The sequence below is a fragment of the Chiloscyllium plagiosum genome, unplaced genomic scaffold (assembly GCF_037043375.1).
Source record: "Chiloscyllium plagiosum isolate Xiang-an unplaced genomic scaffold, Cpla_swu_hap1 HiC_scaffold_35, whole genome shotgun sequence".
NCBI classification, from domain to species: Eukaryota; Metazoa; Chordata; class Chondrichthyes; order Orectolobiformes; family Hemiscylliidae; genus Chiloscyllium; species Chiloscyllium plagiosum.
The window spans coordinates 46,037,909-46,061,902 of NW_028270173.1; the positions used below are offsets into that span (position 1 = coordinate 46,037,909).

General features: G+C 43.8%; 1 protein-coding gene across 2 annotated transcripts; it reads right to left on the minus strand.

Annotated features, from left to right (window-relative positions):
• Positions 1-22,808, minus strand: LOC122541296 (zinc-binding protein A33-like). Of its 2 annotated transcripts, none has more exons than XM_043677919.2 (6): positions 22,308-22,808; positions 13,626-13,721; positions 13,311-13,544; positions 9,948-9,970; positions 9,698-9,855; positions 1-3,007 (listed from the first exon to the last, which is right to left on the minus strand). In XM_043677919.2, the coding sequence occupies exons 1-6, from the start codon at positions 22,746-22,748 to the stop codon at positions 2,475-2,477; spliced, it is 1,485 nt and encodes a 494-aa protein (XP_043533854.2). In that variant the 5' UTR covers positions 22,749-22,808; the 3' UTR covers positions 1-2,474. The 2 variants fall into 2 exon arrangements, with proteins under 2 accessions (XP_043533854.2, XP_087835668.1); XM_087979542.1 differs by having other exon boundaries at positions 22,658-22,762.
• Positions 22,809-23,994: the final 1,186 nt, after the last annotated feature.

Consider the following 23,994-nt stretch of genomic DNA (forward strand, 5'->3'; position numbering starts at 1 on the left):
CATAATTTAGTTATTTTATTATTGACTAGTGGCATGGATTACAATTGAGCAGAATATATTAGATTGATTGATTAATATATTTTGATTATTTGACATTTACAAAGAACTAAACAACAGTCTAATTGTTAAAGAATAACACTAGAGTACTAAGTTGTAGCTTCACAAGGTTGGAACTTCAGTTTGAGACATGCCTTCAGCCTATCCTTGCATGTCCTATTGCACTCATCACTGTGCTTGTGAACTAACAGATTGTGGTCAAGTACAATTGCAGATGCTGATGGGCCACAGTGCCTCAAATATGCTCTCGGTTGAGTTCCTAGATTTTTACTGAATCTTTAGTCGTAGTGTCATAGAACATGGTGGACAGTACTCTCAACATGAAGGCTAGGTCTGTGCAGTTGTCACCACCAATACTTTATGAACACATATATCTGCAACAGTCAGGTGGTGAGATTAAGTAAGTTTTGTTCCTTATTTGTTGCCTCAACACTTGCGACAGTCCCAGTCTCAGTGCAGAAATGTCCTTCAGGACATGGCCAGTATGGATCAGTAGTGGTGCTACTAAGCTACTGTTGCTGATTGACATTGGAATCCCTCATCCAGAGTGCATTCTGTATTCTTGCCAATCAAGTAGTATTCAACATAGAAATGTACTGATTCAGCAGCTACTGGAGGGCCAAAGAGGGTAATGGAAAGTCTCTTATGCTTGTTTTAGACTTCATCCTGAGAGACAACAGGGCTGCGAAGACAATGTTGAGAACTCATCCTCTGGACTATATACCAATGTACTTCCACCCCTCCTGTCAGTGATATAGGACATACCCAAGCAGTTTTCTCAATGATAGCACACAGATTCTGATTGGGTTTTTAGAGCATTACAGTGCAGTACAGGCCCTTCAGTCCTCGATGTTTGCTGGGATATTGGCTGTAGATGATGACATTGTGAATACAACAAGTTGTTTCTTGCTGAGTCTAGGACTATTTAACGTGAAATGTGGCACAAGGTGTCATATATTAGTGTGAACTTCACAAATTCTTCAGGTCTGGCTGTGGCACTGCCTTTTCTGGTGTCTTGATTGATGCTGCGCAGCCTGTATATTTTGATCCATTTTAACCAAGTCCAGAAATATTTTAACAGTTAAATGCTATTAAGATTGTGGTGGGTCTGAAGTCACATACCAGATTGAGCAAAGACCACAGAATTCCACTCCTCCCTCCAACCCCAATTAAAGCATTTGTGAATGAGAAACAAAAATAGCAACAAAATTAGGTGTTTTTTTTAACATCAGTCTGGGAATCCCCTAGTCAGCAACCCCAATGCAATACTTCATATTTAAATTCCCCAACTGCCAGAGTGGGATAGAATCGGAGATTCATACAAGAGGCTGACAAGAAATTTCAGTCAAAAACCATGATTTTATAAAGAAAAGTTATTTCCTGTGCAGTACGATAAAACTTTAGCAGTAAGCCACATCTACAACTCTTGCACAATCAGAATTGTGTTTTCAATAGATAGATTTCTGATTTGTAATATTCTCTTCTCAAAAAATATTGGTTTATCCCCAAGAAAAATCTTTGCACTTGCTCATACTAACGAAGGCCCCCTGATCATCTTGTATTCCCAGATTACAGTGATGTAGATCTTTACTTTATCATAGAATCATAAAATCTCAAGAGTGGAAACAGGTCATTTAGCCCAACAAGTCCACACCAAACCTCCAAAGAGTAACCCACACAGATACATTCCCCTACCCTATTACTCTACAGTTATCTCTGACTAATGCACCTAGCTTACACATCCCTGAACACTACGGGCAATTTAGCATGGCCAATTCACCTAACTTACATATCTTTGGATTGTGGGAGGATATCAGAGCACCCAGAGGAAACCCACACAGACACGGGGAGAATGTGCAAACTCCATACCAACAGTCACCCGAAGCTGGAATCGAACCTGTGTCTCTGCACTCTAAGACAGCATTACTAACCACTGAGCCACATGCCAATTGGTAATTTATATGATTACCAATGTCTGCCTGTGTGTAAAAGATGCAGTTTCCTCACACTGACTGTCATTACTTCACCTCGTTACACAGAGGCCAGATTCACAAAGTAGCAGAGGTTCTGCCAGGGGAATGACCAGGACTGAGTTGGGAAGTTCTGACCAGGGAGTTCCCTAGGTTGGGAAGCTGATGTGAGGAGCCAGGAAGTGAAATTGGAACAACTTCATGCTACACAGTAACACACACTCCAGTCAGTGAGTACACTTCACACTCCAGTCAGTGAGTACACTTCAAATGGTCAGGACAAAAAACGCTTTCCAATGCAGGCTCTCATCCCCCACTATTTTCATCAAATTCCTTTTTCCTGGCGCTGTTCCTAGATGTGCCTCAGTAGTTACTTGTAATATGTGGAATATTCACCTAGCAGTGGTCACATTCTCCCCAGAATTTGAGACAATCTGTAAGTTACATCTACAGTTCTAAATGACGCAATTTAAGAGGAGCATTATCGCTTGTTCCAGGATAGAATACAGGAAAGAGTTTTTCGGTGAACATGTCAGTGAAAGTATAGAGAAGGGACATATCTTCAGCATTGTAAAAGGTCACCTGTCCTCCCTCATAGTCCAGGTAAACACCAATCATCCTGGGATTCACATTCGGAGTCAGTTGGGCAAATGGACGATCGTTAGTTCTATATTCATTGCCACAGGTAAGCCACACGGTCCAGTAACCGTATTCTGGCCCGAGGTGGAAGCTGCCCTTCCTACTGGATGTCTCTTCAGCCACACCCAGTGTCCACTCAGTCTTATCCTCCACTTCCACCTCCCAGTAGTGTTTGCCTGATGTGAATCCCTGTGATCCCATGACAAATGGAATGGTGCCGAATCTCTCCGGATTGTTAGGAAGCATGAATGTGTTGTTTCCGGCTCTCACGCTTGTCAGGTCTTTTGACAGGATGAGGTTACGATGTACGGTGTTTGGATCCAGGGTCAGTGAGGCTGGAACTGGCAAAATAAAATAAACATTATGTTCAATATTTTACTGAGGAACATGGACACAAATTAATATTCATAATTTCGGAATCAGAAAGTCTTACAGAGTAGATACAGTACACAGTAATGTTAGGACGTTTGTATTACACCACAAGAGCCCCGACACAAAGCCAAACGTTTTTTCCTTAATCAACATGTTCAGATGCGACACACCTCTGAAGTGGGTGTGACCTTGAACCCACACCTCCTGACTCAGAAGCAGGGACACTGCCACTGTGTGACAGAAGCCCCTTTACGGAGCAAGGCTTTCGTGCAAACTTCTCTCCACCAATTTTGAAGCTGTCCTGGTTTCCCCTTAAAGGGATCTGCACAGGGTTCTCGTGGCACTGTCTCCTATCTCTGAGCCAGAAGGTCCAGGTTCAAGCACCACCTGCTGCCCAAGTGTGTCACAACATCGCTGAACAGGCTGATCACAAATACGTACTAACAGACTCGTTTTTAATTAAATGGCCTGTATTTCTTATGTTGTCACAGGCCAGACACAAACACATTCTCCGCACATTTTGTTCAGTCTCATTGTTGTGTACGTTGAACATATCAGCTGCTGTCCTTGACATCAAGGATATCTGACACTACCTGCAGTGAAAGGGTCAGTAACTTGTGAGAGATGAATGGTGATTGAAAATTCTTCCATCTTTGGGATGTCTCGAGAGACTGCTCATCTCTTACATGGCTAGGACTTAACCAAAGTCCAACCAGGAAATTTATATTGCAGTAGAAAGTGAACATATCCTAAGGTGAAAGATGATTTGCAATGATCCATGTGCTTTCAGTAAGTTTTCTTCTTTCTCTACCTCCCACTGTATCAAAGCGCAGTCCTGAACTCTGCTGTTGGAATTCACAGGAGCCTGCTTTGTATTTGGTCTTATTGCCTTGGAAGACGTGGGAGTTTTGATCCTGGTGCAGTTGGGCCTAGAGAGCAGAGGCCTGCTGACAGCCTCCTGTTCGATGCAGGCCCAACCTCCTCCTGCTGCAGACTTTGAGATGACAGGCAAGGGGCTGGGGAAGAGCTTTTGGGTTATCTTGTTAGCAGGACGCTATCGCCCTGAGATGAAGGGCACTCGGTGTAAGTTACCTCTGTCTCTCTTGCCTTGCCATTGATCTAGGAACAGCAATGGAGTTCGGGTCTCTGCACATTACCAGCCGACACTGGGTGCACTGGACCTTGGTCGCCACGGCGATTACCCGGTTGTCCGCAGAGACAGAATGACACACACCTGCCAGTGCCAGCACAGTGCTGATAATGCTAAGGAATTCTACACCCTTAGAACAAGCTGACAGAGTGCCTCTCTCACAAACCTGCCTGTTGTTCCTCTGCCAGGTCATTCAAAATTAGGAAATGGGTTCAGTTTCTGTTTGGCCTGGCCTCCGGCTGTGCTCGGAGTCAGATATATGGGCCATTTGTCCCTGGACCAACAGCAGAAATGGATTGGTGATGTACTCACCAGATTTGTGTTCCCAAGTGTACTCTAGAAGGAGAACCCACTGAAGTGAAAATCCCTGTGTTGCTGGACAGTGCAGTGGAAGGTCAGAGAAACATAAGAACAGGGGAGTTGGCCATTCAGCCCATTGAGATTGCTTCCCCCATTCAACACAATTATAACTGATCGAGCACTTCAAAACCTTTTAACCACATAATCCCCATAATCCCTTACACCATTGGTAATCAAAACTTTATCAACCACAATTTAAATATACCATTTATACATTCCATCAATTAAAAATATAGCCTTCTAGCATACCAAATTCCAAAGGTTCATAACTCTCTGGGTGTAGAGATTTCTCCTCATCCCAGTCCTAAATGGCATTCCCCTTATTGTTAAATAGTGTCCCCTGGTTCTAGACAATCCAACCAAGGGAAACAGTTTAACCTGACTATTGCTTTATGGATTCTCCAGGTTTTAATCAGATCACCTCTCGCTCTTCACAACTCTAGAGAACACTGGCCCAATATGCCTGGACACATCATGGAATTATGTTGTTGGCAAAAGACTAGAATCTGTGATTAAGGAGAGGGTTACAGATTGAAAACTTTTAATGGATCGGTAAAACCAGCATGGACCTCTGAAAGGACTGTCATGCTTCATGGATCTAATCAAATGTTTTGAAGAGGCAAAGTAATGGATAGGAAATGTCAATGGGTGCTCTTTATATCAACTTCCAAAAGGCATTCTATAAAAGAACTCACAAACAAAAATTGAAGCTCATGGTATTGATGACAAATTGGCAGAGCACAAGATGCAGAGAGTCAGGACAAAGGTGAAGGAATCTAAGTTAGGAATTATGACAAGTGCTGTCCTTGAAGGGGCCTCAATTATGTACCATCTTCATTCCCAACTTTGATAAAGCAATAGAAAATCATAATTCCAATCTTGCTGATAATACAAAGCTGGGTAGCACTTTGAGCAATGCAGATGAAAGAGTAAAGCGATAAAAGATACTGACAGACCGAGTGGACAGAACTCTGACAATCAGATGCCAATGTTGGAGACTAGGAGATAATTCACTTTTGGCATAAAATGATAGAACAGGGTACTTCCTAAGTGTTTAAGAGCTGGAGGTGTAACGTTATTTGAAGATCCAGATGTCAGGGATTATTAAAATGTCATGAGCAGGTGGGGAAATTCATTAAAAGAGTGATGGAATGTCAGGCTTTATATCGAGAAGACGAGAAAGCAAGGGAGAACAAGTTATGCTTCAGCGATACAAAACATTCATCATAGCAGATTAAAAACAAGGTACTGTGGGTGATTGAAATCTGAAATAAAAACAGAGAGGGCTGCAGAAGCTCAGCAGCTCAGGCAGTATCTTCTTTAGACTTTCAAAGCAGCGTCTTCACAGACCCGGAAGTCTGTTCCCCTGCCCACAGATGCTGCCAGACCTGCTGAGTTTCCCTAGACACACTACACCCAGAGCTCTGCAGGCAATCTGAGCCCTGGCTGGAGCATAGTGTAGATTCACCAGAATGGATACCTGGACTGCAACTGGTAATAATAGGAAGCGAGATTAGAAAACCTGTGGTTCTTTGTCCATTGGTTTGGGTCAAGGAGGGATTTGATCCAGTTTTCCAAGCAGTTTCTGATTATTTTGTGGCCTTGGGAAACAAATTGGATGAGGACCTGAAGCTAAACAATAAAATTAGTGTGATTACTGCAAACGGTGGTGGCCACGTCCATCTGAATCAAAGAACCCCTAGAGTACAGAAGCAGGCTATTCAGCCCATCGAGTCCACACCTACTCTTGCAGAGCACCAGCTTGTACTCAATGGATCAGATTGCCTCGTTCTGTGTTGTAACTGTTCGGTACTGGGAGGCCGGGTGCAGTGAATAGGGAGAAACTACGATATCAAATGTTATTATTGTCAGCTGGATTCTCAGACACGATCGTCAAAGTATAAAAGTTGCTTAAACCGGACAGTAACCTTTCCCTGACGTACATTCAAATAGCTGCCAATTTGTGTCTCTATGCAGCCTCATTCCATTTCATGGAGGTACAGGGTCCAGGAAGATCACAACGCAGACAGTAAACCCTCGAGAAATGTGAAAGTTAATATTTCCTATGCTTTAACAAAGCCTTGAGACAAGTAGGTGTAGGTTAGCTCACCAAGCTGGTGGGTGGGCATACAGACGTTTCATCACCACAGAACATACAGCATAACAGCGCAATACAGGCCCTTCGGCCCTCGATATTGCGCCGACCTGTGGAACCAATCTTTCCTATATTATTCCATTCTCGTCCATATTCCTATCCAATGACCATTGAAATGCCCTTAAAGTTGATGAGTCTACTACTGTTGCAGTCAGTGCTTTCCATGCCCCTATTACTCTCTGAGTAAAGAACCTACCTCTGACATCCGTCCACTATCAATTTAAAGCTATGTCCCCTCGCACTAGCCATCGCCGTCTGAGGAAAAAGGCTCTCATTGTCCGCCCTATCTAACCCTCTGATCATCTTATATGTCACAATGAAGTCACCTCTCAAACTTCTTCTAACGAAAACAGCCTCAAGTCCCTCAGCCTTTCCTCAGAAACCTTCCCTCTATACCAGGCAACATTCCAGTAAATCTCCTCTGAACCCTTTCCAAAGCTTCCACATCCTTCCTATAATGCGGTGACCAGAACTGTACGCAATACTCTAAGTGCGGCCGCACCAGAGTTTTGTACACCTGCAGCATGACATCACGGCCCCGAAACTCAATCTCTCTACCAATAAAAGCTAACACACCATATGCCTTCTTAACATCCCCATCAACCTCGGTGGCAACTTTCAGGGATCTATGTACCTGGACACAGATCTCTCTGCTCAACTGCACTGCCAAGAATCTTCCCATTAGCCCAGTACTCTGTATTCCTGTTACTCCTTCCAAAGTGAATCACCTCACATTTTTCCACATTAAACTCCATTTGCCACCTCACAGCCCAGCCTGCAGCTTATCTATATCTCTCTATAACCTGCAACATCCTTTGTCACTATCCACCAATCCACTGACCTTAGTGTCATCCACAAATTTATCAAACGCCTTACTGAAATCCAGATACACCACATCAAACGCTTTACCCTCATCCACCTGTTTAGTCACCATCTCAAAGACCTCAATAAGGTTTGTGAGGCACGACCTACCCTTCACAAACCATGTTGACGATCCCTAATCAACTTATTCCTCTCTAGATGATTATAAATCCTATCTCTTACAATCCTTTCCAACACTGTACCCATAACCGAAGTAAGGCTCGCTGGTCTATAATTTCCAGCGTTGTCTCTACTCCCCTTCTTGAACAAGGGCGCAACATTTGCTATCCTCCCAGTCTTCTGGCACTATTCCTGTAGACAATGACTGCATAAAAATCAAAGCCAAAGGCTCGGCAGTCTCCTCCCTGGCCTCCCAGAGAATCCCAGGATAAATCCCATCCGGCCCAGGGGACTTATCTATTTTTCCAGAATTGCTAACACCTCCATTTATGCACCGCAATCCCAACTAATTCAAAGTTTGTGAGAAGATTTGTAGCTCAGGTGCTCATTGTTGTGGTTCTGTTCGCCGAGCTGGGAATTTGTGTTGCAGACGTTTCGTCCCCTGTCTAGGTGACATCCTCAGTGCTCGGGAGCCTCATGTGAAGCGTGAAGTGAAGTGGTCAAACCACTACAAATGCCAGAGGAAAGATCAGAGAAGCGCTTCACAGGAGGCTCCCAAGCACTGAGGATGTCACCTAGACAGGGGACGAAACGTCTGCAACACAAATTCCCAGCTCGGCAAACAGAACCACAACAATCCCATCTAGTATTGTAGCTTGTATCTCAGTATTCTACTTGACCACATTGTCTTTTTCCCATTTGAATACGGATGAAAAGCTTTCATTTCATGCTTCCCCTATCTCCTCGGCCTCGACGCACAACTTCCCACCACTATGCTTGATTGCCCTAATCTTACTCTCGTCATCCTTTTATTCCTGATACAGCTGTAGAAAGCCTTAGGGTTCTCCTTGATCCTGCCAATGACGTCTCATGTCCCCTCCTGGCTCTTCTTAGCTCTCTCTTTAGGTCTTTCCTGGCTAACTTGTAACTCTCAAGTGCCCTAACTGAGCCTTCATGTCTCATCCTAACATAGGCCTTTGACAAGAGCTTCAACTTGCTCAGTAAATCACGGCTCCCTCACTCGACAACTGCCTCCCTGCCTGACCAGTATATATTTATTAAGGATGCTCAGTAGCTAGGCCTTGAATAAGCTCCACATTTCAAATGCTAGGTAACATCATCAGTGCCACTTCCAAGTAGCGTTGCTGTTCTACTCAACTTAATATTTCTATGCCCCGGTCTGTTAAGGTGATTAGGCAAGCTAACCAACAACCTGAACTACAAATGTTCACAAGAACATTGAATTTCAGACATTTGTCGCAATGATTGAAAACCAGACTTTGCACTCAGTCACATCTAACCATGAAATAGGCCCCAAACCATTCCTACCCTCCTGTTAGAGCTTTCAGGAGTGAAATTAGGAAATACTTTCACACAAATGGTACGTGTGTTGGAAGTTTGAAATTCATTTCTACGAAAAGCAGGCTTATTCCTCATTTTAAAATTGAGGCTGGCAATTTATGTTTAACCTTAAGGGATACAGGGAGATGGGACAAGCATGTAGCGAGATGCAAGGTTAGCCACAATCATTGTGAATGGCTGAACAGGCTTGAGGTGAAACAGGCTTCCTCCTGTTGTTGGCCTCAGGATTCTGAGGTCAGACAGGAACATAATCCACCAGGGCTTCCAAGTCTGATCACTGTCCAGTCAGTCACAGAGGAAAGTGCGAGTGTCTAATTATCAAGTAAGATAGTTCTGAGGAGGGGTCACTCAACCCAAAACACTAACTGATTTCTCTCCAAAGGTGCTGCCAGAACTCCTGAGCTTTTCCAGTAATTTCTATTTTTGTTTCTGATTTACAGCCTCTGCAGTACTTGCAGTTTTTGTCCAGCAAGGTGGTTCCATGACTCCTGCATGCCTGGGTCACATAAAAAATAGTCTCTCTTGAGTGAGATCATAAAGACTGCTGCCCCCTGCTGTTCTGAACTTAGTCACAGGCAGCAGTTACAGGAGAGTGGAGAAGAGAAGAGCCAGCTTTCCAAAGGGAGGATGCAATACTGTGGGGTTTCTTACCTGGAGAGATAATCTGTTTCATCTCCTTCCACACGGTGTAAAGCAACGGACCTTGGAATTCTATGTACTTCCCTCTTGGAAATGTCAGTATTTCTTCATCTTCACTGCACTGTGAATCATCCTCTTCATCATCTCCTTCCTCCCCTTCCTCCAAGTACCTGTTAAAATGGAACTGACATAGTCACTTGCTGCTAAATAAAAACTGGGATCACAGAGTAAAACCATGTGTGGGTTTGGATTGGATACTTGCCTTTCTCTCAGTCTTTTCAGTTCCTGCAGAACAGAGAAATAGATACACGTTATTATACTTGTGATGCTGTTCAGAATGGGTTTTATACAAAGATGGTGATCTTAGATAAACGTAATGGCCCCTTTTATCCCACTTGATTCCTTGTTTAAGATTGGTCCTACTCCCCTGAATTCCTCAAGTCTGTTCTGTTGTTGCTGCCTGGACCTTATGTACATTTCCCTTTTCCTCTTGGTTAGGGGTCAAACTCACTGTGTAACCGTACAGAGTCAGTGTTTATTCAGCAGGGTAAGGGTCAGTCACTGTGTAACCGTACACAGTCAGTGTTTATTCAGCAGGGTAAGGGTCACTCACTGTGTAACCGTACAGAGTCAGTGTTTATTAAGCAGTGTAAGGGTCAGTCACCGTGTAACCGTACAGAGTCAGTGTTTATTCAGCAGTGTAAGGGTCAGTCACTGTGTAACCGTACAGAGTCAGTGTTTATTCAGCAGTGTAAGGGTCAGTCACTGTGTAACCGTACACAGTCAGTGTTTATTCAGCAGTGTAAGGGTCACTCACTGTGTAACCGTACACAGTCAGTGTTTATTCAGCAGTGTAAGGGTCAGTCACTGTGTATCCGTACAGAGTCAGTGTTTATTCAGCAGTGTAAGGGTCAGTCACTGTGTATCCGTACACAGTCAGTGTTTATTCAGCAGGGTAACGGTCACTCACTGTGTAGAGGTAGAGGAAATTTTCGCAGATTCCAGGAATGCAATACCACGTCTGTCACCATGTACCAGCTCAGCACCCCCACCCTGTAATAAACCCACTCAACATGACCTCCATTGCTGAAGGGTCACGGATCAGATCCATGTATTTCAGGTTGCTATTTATTCAGTGACTCAGAGGCTGCCTCGGGGCTGTGCAGCACTGAACTGCTAGCAATGATGTTACACCTTCTTCAGCAACACGAGAGGAGGTTACACCTTTCTGTGTTTGTGTCTCGTTTCCTCTGATCTCCCCCCTCCCCCTCCCCTACCCCCACTGCCGTTACCATTACCATCTTCTGCTTCGAAAGATTTTCAATTGCTGTGTCAAATCCCAATGATATCGATACAGGCCACCTCTTCCTGCCAACTGCTTCTCCGCAGTTGTACTGCAGCCAGGTGTTGACAGTGCAACAGAATCTCCTCAATCCTCACTGTGAAATGGGGATGGGGGAGGAAGCTGTTTGAAGGAAAGTCCACGTTTGATATGTGGGAGGCTTTCAAAGATAGGTTGAAGATAGTGCAGGATAGGCATGTCCCTTTGAAAACCAGGGATAGGAATTCAAGATTTGTGAACCGTGGAGAAACTGTGTGACTAACCAAGAGGAAAAAGGGAAGTGCACATAAGCAACAACAGGCAGCAACAACAGAACAGACTTTGGAGGAATTCAGGGGAGTAGGACCAATCTTAAACAAGGAATCAAGCGGGATAAAAGGGGTCATGAAATAACTTTAGTGAGCAGAATTAAGGAGAATCCCAAAGCCTTTTATTCATATATAAGAAGCAAGAGGGTTTGGTCCACTAAAAGATAAGGAAGGAAGACTGCCGAACCTGAGAATGGGTGAGATTCTCAATGATTACTTTGCATCAGTATTCACTGAGGAGAGGGACATGATGAATGTTGAGATTTGAGATAGAAGTTTGTTTACTCTGGATCACGTTGACACAAGGAGGTAGGATGTGTTGGGTAGGCTAGAGGATATTTGGGTGGACAGATCCCCAGGACTGGATGGGATCTATCCCAAGTTGCTGAGGGAGGAGAGAGAGGAAATAGCTGGGGCCCTGACAGATATCTTTGTATCATCCTTGATAACAGGTGAGGTGCCGGAGGACTGGAAAGTTGCTAATGTTATTCCCCTGTTCAAGGAGGGTAGTGAGGATATTCCAGTTAACTACAGACCAGTGAGCCTGATGTCAGTGGTGGGAAAGTTGCTGGAGAAGGTACTGAGGGATAGGATCTATTTATATTTGCAAGAGAATGGGCTTATCGGTGTTAGGCGACATGGTTTTGTGCGGGGAAAATCATGCCTTACCAACTTAACAGAGCTCTTTGAGGAAGTGATCAAGTTGATAGATGAAGGAAAGGCTGCAGATGTCATATACATGGACTTGAGTAAGGCGTTTGATAAGGATCACAATGACAAACTAATGGAGAAAGTGAAGTCACATGGTGTGCAGGGTGTTCTAGCTAGGTGGATAAAGAACTGGTTGAGTACTGGACACCTGGAGAAGCTGAAAGGAGTTTCTCCAAATGGAGAAAGGTGACCAGTGATGTTCCACAGGGGTCAGTGCTGGGGTCACTGTTATTTGTGATATACATAAACGATCTGGAAGAGGGCAGAGTTGGTCTGATCAGTAAGTTTGCAGGTGACACGAAGCAGAAAGCATAGGGGACTGTCAAAGAATATAGATAGACTTGCGAGTTGGGCGGAGAAGTGGCAGGTGGAGTTCAATCTGGGCAAATGTGAGGTGACGCATTTTGGGAAGTCTAATTCGAGAGCCAACTATACTGTAAACAGAAGAGCCTTGGGAAAAGTTGAAGAGCAGAGAGATCTGGGAGTTCAGGTCCATTGTACCCTGAAGGTGGCTGTAAAGGTTGATAAAGTGGTCAAGAAGGCATATGGTATGCTTGTCTTCATCAGACGGATTATTGAGTATGAGTTGGCAGGTCACATTAAAATTGTACAAGACTTTGGTTCAGCTGCATTTAGTTTATGGTGTACAGTCCTGGTCACCACATTACCAAAAGGATGTGAACACTTTGGAGAGAGTGCAGAGAAGGTTTGCGAGGATGTTGCCTGGTATGGAAGGTGCTAGCTATGAAGAGAGGCTGAGTAGGTGAGGATTGTTTACATTAGAACAAAGAAGATTGAGGGGGGACCTGACTGAGGTCTATAAGATCATGATGGGTTCAGACAGGGTGGAGAGAGATAAGCTTTTTCTCAGGGTGAAGGATTCAGGAATGAGAGGTCACGCTGTCAAGGTGAGAGGAGAAAAGTTTAAGAGGGATACATGTGGAAAGTACTTCACACAGAGGGTGGTGGGCATTTGGAACACGCTGCCAGCAGAGGTGGTTGAGGCAGATATGGTAGGTTCATTCAAGATGCGTCTGGACCGATGCATGAGTAGGTGGGGAGAAGAGGGATACAGATGCTTAGGAATTGGGCGACAGGTTTAGACAGTGGATTTGGATCAACACAGGCTTGGAGGGCCGAACGGCCTGTTCCTGAGCTGTACATTTTCTTTGTTCTTTGCTGATATCTAGTTGTCCTCATTGTGGGGTTTGAGCTTCATTATGAAGCATTGCTTACAGCTTGGGGATTGGTTATTAAGGGTCACCTTGAGAAAAGCGATTCCGTCTTGCTGCTCAATGTCTAGATGAAGGCTCCCCATCTGCTCATCAAGTGACACAACTTCCTCTTCAATTTCTTTCAGATTTTCCTCCATCAGTCGCAGATCTTTCTCCTTTTGTCTCCTCAGCCTTTCCAATAAACGTTTCTCTTTCGCATCAAGATGTTGACGGATGTTAGCAAACTGGGTGGAGATCTCTTGTTCCAGCGACCCAGAGAGTTCCTAAGATAGTGAGAGAGAGCATTGGAACAGCAGGTTGCTAAAGGCTCATTGTCTTTAAGGGGAAACAAAAATCATACTCACATCCAGTTCAGAAATCTTCCCCTCCTGCTGTCGCTTTAATTCACGCTTATGTTTCTGTTTATCCTCCATGGAATCCAAGGATGCTTTCAGCTGGTCCTATAAATGGAATCAGATCTCACCATAATCCATTTCAATGTCTGTCATTATATGACAAAATGTGAGGGCAGCCGTGAGGAGCATGTTACTCATTACATTTATGGGAAAGTTCTCTTTATAAAAGGCAGAATGAAAAATCTTCCATGATTTGAATAGGTTCAAACTAATAACCGGTTGACCCGTAACTATTACATAAAACAGATTAATGGATTGGATAGGTCAGACATAATTATTTATAACTAACTATGTGCTGGTCTTGGGTGTTAAATGGGGATTCTTGAGCCTCTAAATTGGGCATAGACTCAACCTTTAGCAACAAACACAGAGAATTTCGCAGAAACTCAGCAGATCTGACTCTTCTGCAAAACTGAAAAGGGGTTAGAATATTTTTTAATACATTTGACAGAGGCGGAGGAGAAGCGAGGGGAATAAAGGGCATGGGGACCCAGTGCAAATGACATAAGTGTTAATTATTCATTCACAAGACGAGTGCATTGCTGACAAGGTCAGGGGTCAGTTAAGAGACAACCACATTGCTGTGGGTCTGGGATCACACGTAGGCCAGGCCAGGTAAGGATGGCAGTTTCCTTCCCTTAAGGACATTAGTGAACAGATAGGTTTTTTCCAACAATGGATTCATGTTTGTCATTGGATCTTATTTCCAGATTTTTATTAAATTCACAATCTTTTTAATCAGTCATGGCAGGATTCAAACCCAGGTCCCCAGAACATTACCTGCATTGCTGGATTCACAGTCCAGCGATATTACCACCAGGCCATCGCCTCCCTGATAACGATTGCGGTGAAAGAGAAAAGAGATGTCAAATTGGTGTAATTTCAGGTGTGAAAGGGAAGCAATAGCAAACCAAGACAGAAACAAAACAGGGCTATTTGTTATGGGATTCAGGGGAATGGTGGGAGAGAAAAATGAAAGAAAAATGGATAACAGAAACTGTGAGTGATGTCAAAAGTTATTGAATTCACATTTGAAACCTAAAGGGTGTAAATTGTTTAATCTGAAAATAAGGTGTTGTTCTTTGAGCTTGTGCTGAACAAATCTTAGTCAAGATTATAAAATCAGGTTAGATTCCAAGACGTTGTTTCCTTCAGTCAAGGACACAAGAGCAGATCTCCAGTTTGAAAAACACCCTTCCACTTCTGCTGTCTGTCTTCTATGACAATCCTGTTCCGTATCCATCTTACCAGCTCACCGCAGATCCCCTGTAACTTCACCTTTTGTATCAGCCTGCCGTGAGAGACCTTGTCAAAGGCCTTGCAAAAGTCCATGTTGACAACATCCACTGCCCTCCTCAATCATCTTGGTCACTTCCTCAGAGATCTCAGTCACATTTGTGAGCCATGACCTCGCCCACACAACGTCTACACTAATAAGTCCACATTTCTGTAAATGTGAGTAAATCCTATCCCTCGGAATGTTTATTTACCCACCACCTGATGTAAGACTCACTAGACTGTAATTTCCGTGATTATTTCTGTTGCCCTTCTTAAACAAAGGAACAAAATTGATTGTTCTCCAACCCTCTGGGACCTTGCCTGTGACTAAAGAGGATACAAAGTTTTCGTACAGGTCCCCAACAATTTCCTCCCTCACTTCCCTCGGCATTCTGGGACAGATCCCTCAGGTTGTCTACCTTCATGTTTTTCAAAACATCCAATACCTCCTCCTTTGTTTATATTGACATGCCCTAGAATATCAACATACCCCTCTCTAGACTCACTATCCAGCACACCCTTCTCTTTGTAATTACCGATACAAAGTATTTGTGAAGGACCTCACCAACTTCCTCAGGCTCCACTCTTTTAGCCCTCCTAACTCCTTGTTTAAATTCTTTCCTGCTTCCTTTATATTCCTAGAGTGCTCTGGCTGACTTCATATTTCTAAATCTTACATACGCCTCCTTTTTTTGAGGAAGCTCACAATTTCTGTCATCATCCAGGGTTCCCAAATCTTGCCATCCTTATTCTTCATTTTTAAAGGAACGTGCTGGTCCTGAACTCTAATCAACTGGCCTTTTCAAGATACCCACATGCCAGATGTGGTCTTACCCTCAAACAGCCTCCCTCAAGCTACATTCCCCAATTCCTGGCTAATATTTCTATAGTTAGCCTTCCCCCAATTCAGTACTTTTACCCGAGAATTACCTTGTCCTTATTCATATGTAACTTAAAACTTACAGAATTATGGTCACTGATCACAAATGCTCCTCCACTGAAACTTCAATCATTTGGCCAGGTTCATCCCCCAGTATCAAGTCTAGTGTGGCCCCTTCCCGAGTTGGATTGTTGACATATTGCTTCAATAAACCCTCCTGAATGGACCGAAAGAACAACACCCTCCAGTCATCCAAGCCCCTGGGAATGAGGCAATCCCCAGTCAAAATAGGCAAAAACCCTGTTGGTTTTACATTTTTCTCGAACCTGTCCATACATCTGTTCCTCTATCACCGACTGCCTATTGGGAAGCCTGTAGTGTAGTACCACCATAGTGATTGCACCCTTCCTATTCCTGAGCTCTACCCAGAAGGCCTCACTAGATGAACCCTCCAAGAGGTCCTCCCTCTGTACAGCTAAAATTTTCGCTCTAAACTCCCCGTCTTTTATATCCCCTCAATCTGAACATCTGAAACATCTAAATCTCGAAACATTAAGCGACCAGACTTGTCCCTCTCTCAACCAAGTCTCTGTCACAGCTAACAACATCACAGTTATATGTATTAATCTAAGCTGCCTGACCTGTCATACTCTTTGAATTAAAACTAATACACCTCAGACCTCAAGTCCTTGGATGTTCAGTAACCTCTCCCTGTCTGTTCTTCCTCTTATCCTTAGGCTGTAACTCCTCCTCATTGATTTCACTTGCTAATGCACTGCTCTAGTTCCTAAACCCCTGCCATACTCATTTAAACCCTCCTGACTGGTGCGAACTAACTAGCGCAGAATATAAAGACAGATAGTAAAAGTTTCTATAAATTTATAAAATATTTAAAGTAAATGTTGGTCTTTAGACAATGAGATGGAGCAGTTAGTTATGGGATATAATGAAATGGCTGAGGCATTGAACAGGTACTTCACATCGGTCTTCATAGTGGAGGATCCTAATATCATGCCAGTAAGTGACTTAGAGATGAAGGTAGGTGAAGACCTGGAAACAATTCCTATTACAGAAGAGGTAGTATCGGGTATGTTAATGGAGCTAAGGACAGATAGCCCTGATGCAATGCATCCCAGGGTACTAAAAGAGATGGTGGGAGAAATAGCTGGTGGACTGGCAGCAATTTTCCAACATTTGCTGGACACTGGGGCAGTCCCAGCAGATTGGAAAATAGAAAATGTGATTCCACTGTTTAAAAAGGGAGGTAGACGTAAGATGGGGAATTATAGAGCAGTGAGTTTAACCTCTGTAGTGGAGAAGATGCTCGAGTCTATTACCAAGAAAGAAATAGCAGGGCATCTCCAAAGAAATTGCCCTGTTGGGCAGACACAGCATGGGTTCATGAAGGGCAGGTCATGCTTCACATATCTTTCAGAATTCTACGAAGACATTTCAAGCAAGGTGGACAACGGGGACCCAGTGGATGTGTTGTACCTAGATTTCCAAAAGGCCTTTGACAAGGTGCCGCACAAGAGGCTGCTGCATAAGATAAGGATGCATGGTGTTAGGGGTAAAGTATTAGCGTGGATAGAGGATTGGTTGACTGACAGGAAGCAAAGAGTGGGGATAAATGAGTGCCACTATGGCTGGCAATCAGTAACTAGTGATGTGCCTCAGAGATCGGTGTGGGGACCACAACTATTTACAATTCATACAAAAGATTTGGAGTTGGAGACCACGTGTATGGTGTCAAAGTTTGATGACACTAAGATGAGTGGCAGAGCTAAGTGTGCAGTGGACTGTGAAACTTTGCAGCAGAACATAGATACATTGAGTGAGTGGGCAAAGGTCTGGCAGATGGAATACAATGTTAGTAAATGTGAAGTCATACACTTTGGTTGGAGTAACAGCAAAATAGATTATTACTTGAATGGTAAAATGTTACAGCATGCTGCTGTGCAGAGGGACCTGGGTATCCTTGTGCATGAATCACAGAGGGTTGATCATCAGGTAAGACAAGTAATTAGAAAGGCAAATGGAATTCTGTCCTTCATTGTTAAAGGGGTTGAGTTTAAAAACAGAGAGGTAATGTTACTACAGCTGTACAGGGTGCTGGTGAGGCCACACCTGGAATACTGTGTACAGATTTGGTCTCCTTACTTGTGAAAGGATGTACTGGCACTGGAGGGGGTACAGAGGAGGTTCATGAGATTGATTCTGGAGTTGAGGGGGTTGGCTTCTGAGGAGAGACTTAGTAGACTGGGATTATATTCATTGGAGTTCCGAAGAATGGGGGGGGGGCGAAATCTTACAGAAATGTATAAAATTATGAAAGCAATTGATAAAATAGAAATAGATAGGATGTTTCCATGTAGGTGAGACGAGGACACGAGGGCATGGCCTCAAGATGAGAGGAAGCAGAATTTAGTACTGAACTGAGAAGGAACTTGTTCACGCAGAGGGTTGTTAATCTATGGAATTCCTTGCCCAGGTAAGTAGTTGACGCTATTTCAGCAATCGCTTTTAAAGCTCAGGTCGATAATTTCTAAAAAATAAAGGAATTAAGGGATATGGTAAGTGGAGCTGAGGCCATGAAAAGATCAGCCAGGATCTTATTGAATGGCGGAGCAGGCTCAAAGGGCCAGACAGCCTACTCCTGCTCCTAGTTCTTCTGTTCTTAAGTTCTGACAAACCTCCCTGCCAGTATATTGATGCCCGTCCAGTTTAGATACAAGCTGTCCCCCTTTTGTACGAGTCCAACCTGCCCTGGAAGACCTGCCAATAGCCCACACATATGAAGCCCTCCTTCCTACACCAGCTCCTTAGATACACATTTAACTGTGCTATCTTTCTATACCTAGCCTCACTGGCATATGGTACAGATAGTAATCCCAAGATGGCAACCCTAGGCACCCTGATTTTCATTTTACCTAAATCTGAACTCCCTCTGCAAGACCTCGTCGCTCCTTCTGCCTGAGTCATTTGTACCAATGCGTGCCACAATCTCTGGCTGCCCGCTCTCCCTTTTGAGAATGTCTTGTGCCCACTCACACACATCCTTGGCCCTGGCAACAAGGAGGCAACACATCGTCGTTAGCAAAATTTCAGGACTTTCCCAATGACAAATCCAGTTTCCTGATTCTCTCCTTCCTTCAACAATGGAAAGCATTCTCTTCTTTAATATATGTTGTATAGTATAAACTTCAACATATCAAACCACCCTGTGCTCTCGTCTGGAGTTGCAAAACCAGTTCAACTCCCCAGTCAAATTTTGCAATTGCCTTGTACTTTCCAAAATTCCACTGTCCAACTTCTGACCTTATCAACGTGGCTGAGAGAGATCGGTTGTGTGTTCACTTCCTATCAGTGCATAGCTATCAGTTCTGCCCTGAATGAATATAACCTTAACTCAAACTGCACCACACCACAGTAATAATGGAAACACTGAAATGAAGGAAACTTACTTACAGAGTAAACTATCCAGTCACAACAGAATCAGTCTGTAATGAGGAACTTTAAAGATACACTGCAGTTAGAGTTACCAACCCTCCTGGACTGTTGGGGAGACTCCAAGAAAGAAACAATAATCTCCAAAATTCTATAGTGCACAAACCAGGAGAGAAAAAAAAACAAGTTTTGAACACTTCAAGATGTTAGTGATAGGGAAAAGGGTTGTGTGACTGACAATCAGGTAATGTTCACTTTCCAATTGGTTGGAAAGGTTTGGATGTGGAGAATGGGAACCAATAGCTAGGAGCATGTGGGCAGTGTGTTCACAGACATGCAATTATGGCTGTTCCACAGACAACAGCAATGGCAGAAACACAGCACAGCTGACACTGAAGGAAACTAACTTGAAGCTGCATTAAGATACTAGAAATTATTACTTCCTGTTCAGGGGTTGGGAGGTCATGTTGCAGCTGTGCAGGACATCGGCTAAGCCTCTTTTGGAATACTGCATTCAATTCTGGTCTCTCTGCTACAGGAAAAATGTTGTGAAACTTGAAAGGGTTCATTAAAGGTTTACAAGGATGATGCCAGGATTGAAGGGTTTGAGTTATAGGGAGAAGCTGAATAGGCTGGGGCTGTGTTCCCTGGAGAGTCAGAGGCTGAGGGGTGACCTTATAGTGGTTTATAAAATCATGAGGGGCATGGATAGGGTAAATGGACAAGGTATTTTCCTCAGGTTAGAGGAATCCAAAACTAGAGGGCATAGGTTTAATGTGAGAGAGGAAAAATTTAAAAGAGATCTGCGAGGCAACTTTTATACACAGAGGGTGGTGCATGTATGAAATGAGCTGTTAGAAGAAGTGATGGAGGTTGATGCAATTACAACATTTAAAAGGCATCTGGATGGGCATAAGAATAGGAAGGGTTCACAGGAATATGGGCCAAATGCTAGCAAATGGGACTAGATTAATTTAATATATCCAGTCGGCATGGACAAGTTGGACGGAAGGGTCTGATTCTGTGCTGTACATCTCTATGACTCGAACAGCAGAACATTTGGAACATCACAATCTAATCATTTACATAAATGATTTGGATTTCAACATAAGAGGTATCATTAGTAAGTTTGCAGATGACACCAGAATTGGAGGTGTAATGGAGAGAGAAGAAGGTTACCTCAGATTACAATGGGACCGTGATCAGATGGGCCAGTAGGCTGAGGAGTGGCAGATGGAGTTGAATTTTGATAAATGTGAGGGGCTGCATTTTGGAAAAGCAAATCAGAATGGGGCTTATACACTTAATGGTAAGATCCTAGGGAATGTTGCTGAAAAAAGAAACCTTGAAGTGCAGGTTCATAGCTTCTTGAAAATAGAGTCGCAGATAGATAAGATAGTGAAGACAGCATTTGGTATGCTTTCCTTTATTGGTCAGAGCATTGAGTATAAAAGTTCGGAGGTCGTGTTGTGGTTTTACAGGACATTGGTTAGACTACTGTTGGAATATTGCGTGCAATTCTGGTCTCCTTCCTATCGGAAAGATGTTGTGAAACTTGAAAGGGTTCAGAAAAGATTTACAAGGATGTTGCCAGGGTTGGATGAATTTTGAGCTATAGGGAGAGGCTACATAGGCTGGGGTTGCTTTCCCTGGAGCGTTGGAGGCTGAAGTTTATAAAATCACGAGGGGCATGGATAAATAGGCAGGTCTTTTCAGAACTAGAGGGCATAGGTTCAGGGTGAGAGGGAAAAGATATAAAAGGGGCCTAAGGGGCAACTTTTTCACGCAGAGGGTGGTGTGTGTATGGAATGAGCTGTCAGAGGAAATGGTGGAGGCTGGCACAATTACAGCATTTAAAAGGCATCTGGATGGGTATATGAAAAGGAAGGGTTTAGAGGGATATGGTTGAAACTTTATTGCTGGAACAGCACAGCAGGTCAGGCAGCATCCAGGGAACAGGAGATTCGACGTTTCGGGCACAGGCTTCTTCATTCCTGAAGAAGGGCCTGTGCCCGAAACGTCAAATCTCCTGTTCCCTGGATGCTGCCTGACCTGCTGTGCTGTTCCAGCAATAAAGTTTCAACTTTGATCTCCAGCATCTGCAGACCTCACTTTCTCCCCTTAGAGGGATATGGGCCAAGTGCTGGCAAATGGACTAGATTAGGATAGGATATCTGGTTGGCATGGACGAGATGGACCGAATGGTCTGATACCGTGCTGTATATCTCTATGACTCTAATCAAGGTGAGTGCGCTTGGCTTCCTAAAAGAGCCACTCCTATTTTATGGTCTTATTCACAAATGATGAATACATTATCTCGGAGTAGCAGCTTACTGGTAATGATTTCCAGTCCTTGTCATTTGCTGACTGAGGTCCCAAGTTTAGTTACAGAACGAGTCCATATTTGTTCTGAATGCCATGGTATAGGATGGATGTGAGTGCACTGGAGAGACTGCAGATGATTAACAAGAAGGGCTCCAGGGATGAGAAACTTCATTCATGAGGATTGTTCGAAGAAATTGGGACTGATCTCCTTCCAGAGAAGAGGATGGAGAGGAGATTTGATTGAGGTTTTGAAAATCATGAGCGGGTTAGACAGAACAGATTGGGCTAAAATCTCTAAAAGAGAACAAGAACGAGATTTAAAATGACGTTCAAGCAAAACAAGGATAATATGAGTGGAAATAAAGCTTTTCACAGAGCAAGTATAGAATACACTGCCTGAAAATGTCATGTGGGTAGGATAAACTGAGGCCTTCAAGAGGTACTGGGTGATTACTTGGAAAGAAATGGTGCACAGGCATATGGGGAAAAGGCAGGAGGTTAGGTAGCAGCAGCAATGGCCATAACCATACTGCAATTCTGATTTCTCACTGTAAGAGGTCAGCATTGGGCTGAAAGTGAACAAACAGAAGGAATGTGCAAATTTCACCAGGAACTTTAAACTGCCTTTAAACACAACCCAGTAAACAATGGAAGACTGGAGCCGGGTAACTCACTCTCTCTGCCACAATCCCCCACCTTACCTTGTACTTTTGAACCGCCTGCTGTAGTGGCAGGAACCTGTGATCTGAATGGAGGGGGGTATCCACACAACTGGCACAGACCAGAATCTCATCCTCCTGACAGAACAGGATCAGCTTCTCCCCGTGTTCCTCACAGACCTGGTGTACACTCTCCCCCTGACCCTCACAGTCAGAGTGATCCTGCTGCAGCTTCAGCTCCAGTAGCCGGGCCTTCCCACAGAGACTAGCCAGCACCCTGTTACTGGTGTAGCTCCTCCGGGGGAGAACGAGCTGACAGTGTGGGCAGGACACCGCCTGACGCTGCTTCCCCCAGTATTTCTGGATGCAGCATTTACAGAAGTTGTGCTCACATTGCAACCGCACCGGCTCCACAAACACAGCCAGGCAGAGGGAGCAGGTTAAATCCTCATTCAGGGATAAGATGTGTTTACTGACGGCCATCTCACCGACTGCTCCTGTTCCTGGCCCTGGCGCTCACTTTACCATCAGTTTCGTTTCTCCCAGTTTGTTGTGATACTCATTTCCCGGTCAGGTTTCTTAAAGGGACACTGCAAGGGTTTTGCCGACTCAAAACAGCAAGGATTTTACTTTGAACGTGTAAAACACAAATCCGTGAGCCGGAGAGAGATAGTAGATGAAGATAGTAAGGAGGAGGGGGGGGGGCAGGAATTTGAAGAGCCTTTGATGGGAATGCCGACATAGTTGTACCATGTGGCCACTTCCTAGAATTTGCCAACAAAACCATTTCTACTCTTCACTTGGGGGAAGCTGGTCAAAGTTATTTCCAAAGTAAAGTTAGATTTGATTTACAGTATTAACTGTTTCTCTCTCCACAGATGTTGCCAGTCCTGTTGAGTTTCTCTGGTGGTTTCTGTTTTTTTCAATTATTGCAAAAGTCCAGCATCTACAATATTGTATTGTGGCTTTGCTGATAAATTAAACCTGGACCTTACTCATACAAAGTGAGGAGGTTGTTAACATTTTGGGGTGAGCCTGGGATACTTTCCTGGTTTGCTTGTTCTGTTCAGTTTTGGTAGAATGAGTTTTTTTAAAAAAATGTATTCACAGGGTGTGGGCATCATTGCCTAGGCCAGCATTTTTTGCCAATCCCTAATTGCCTAGAGGGCAGTGTGGAGCCAACCACATTATTGTGGATTTGGAGTTGCATGTAGGCCAGGCCAAGATGGCACTTTCCTTCCCTAAAGGGCATTAGTGAAACAGATGGGTTTTTCCTGATAATGGTCATCATTCGAGTCTTAATGTCAGACTTCTTTTTAATTGAATTCAAATTCCACCATCTGCTGTAGCAGGATTTGAACCTGATTTCCCAGAACATTATCTGGGTCTCTGGGTGAACAGTCCAGTGATAAAACCATCACGCTGTCACATCACCATGAAAGCACTGCATGTCTTATGACAATAGATCAGAACCCTGAAGCTTTTACAGACTTTTTTTTTAATTCAAAAATGTGCTTCATTTTAAACAAGAACTACAGCAGAAACAAAACTGTGGTTGTAAATGCAGTGGCAAAGTTATGTGTGAAGCCCATGGAACGTCACAAAATAAAGTGTCAGGGAACGCTGAAACAAGGAGCGATTTAACAAGATGAGATATGAGGGAACTTATTACACTACATCTCAGCCGTAAGCTATCTCTTAGAGACATTTTATTTACCCTCCAGGGATG

Bases quoted from the DNA above. Each gene is read 5' to 3' on its own strand.
- LOC122541296 (XM_043677919.2), bottom strand. From the start codon at position 22,748: ATGGCCGTCAGTAAACACATCTTATCCCTGAATGAGGATTTAACCTGC. The intron at 13,722-22,307 runs GTAAGGTGGGGG...TTCCATTTATAG, and splicing joins AGGCGGTTCAAAAGTACAAG to GACCAGCTGAAAGCATCCTT. The intron at 13,545-13,625 runs GTGAGTATGATT...TCACTATCTTAG, and splicing joins GGAAGATTTCTGAACTGGAT to GAACTCTCTGGGTCGCTGGA.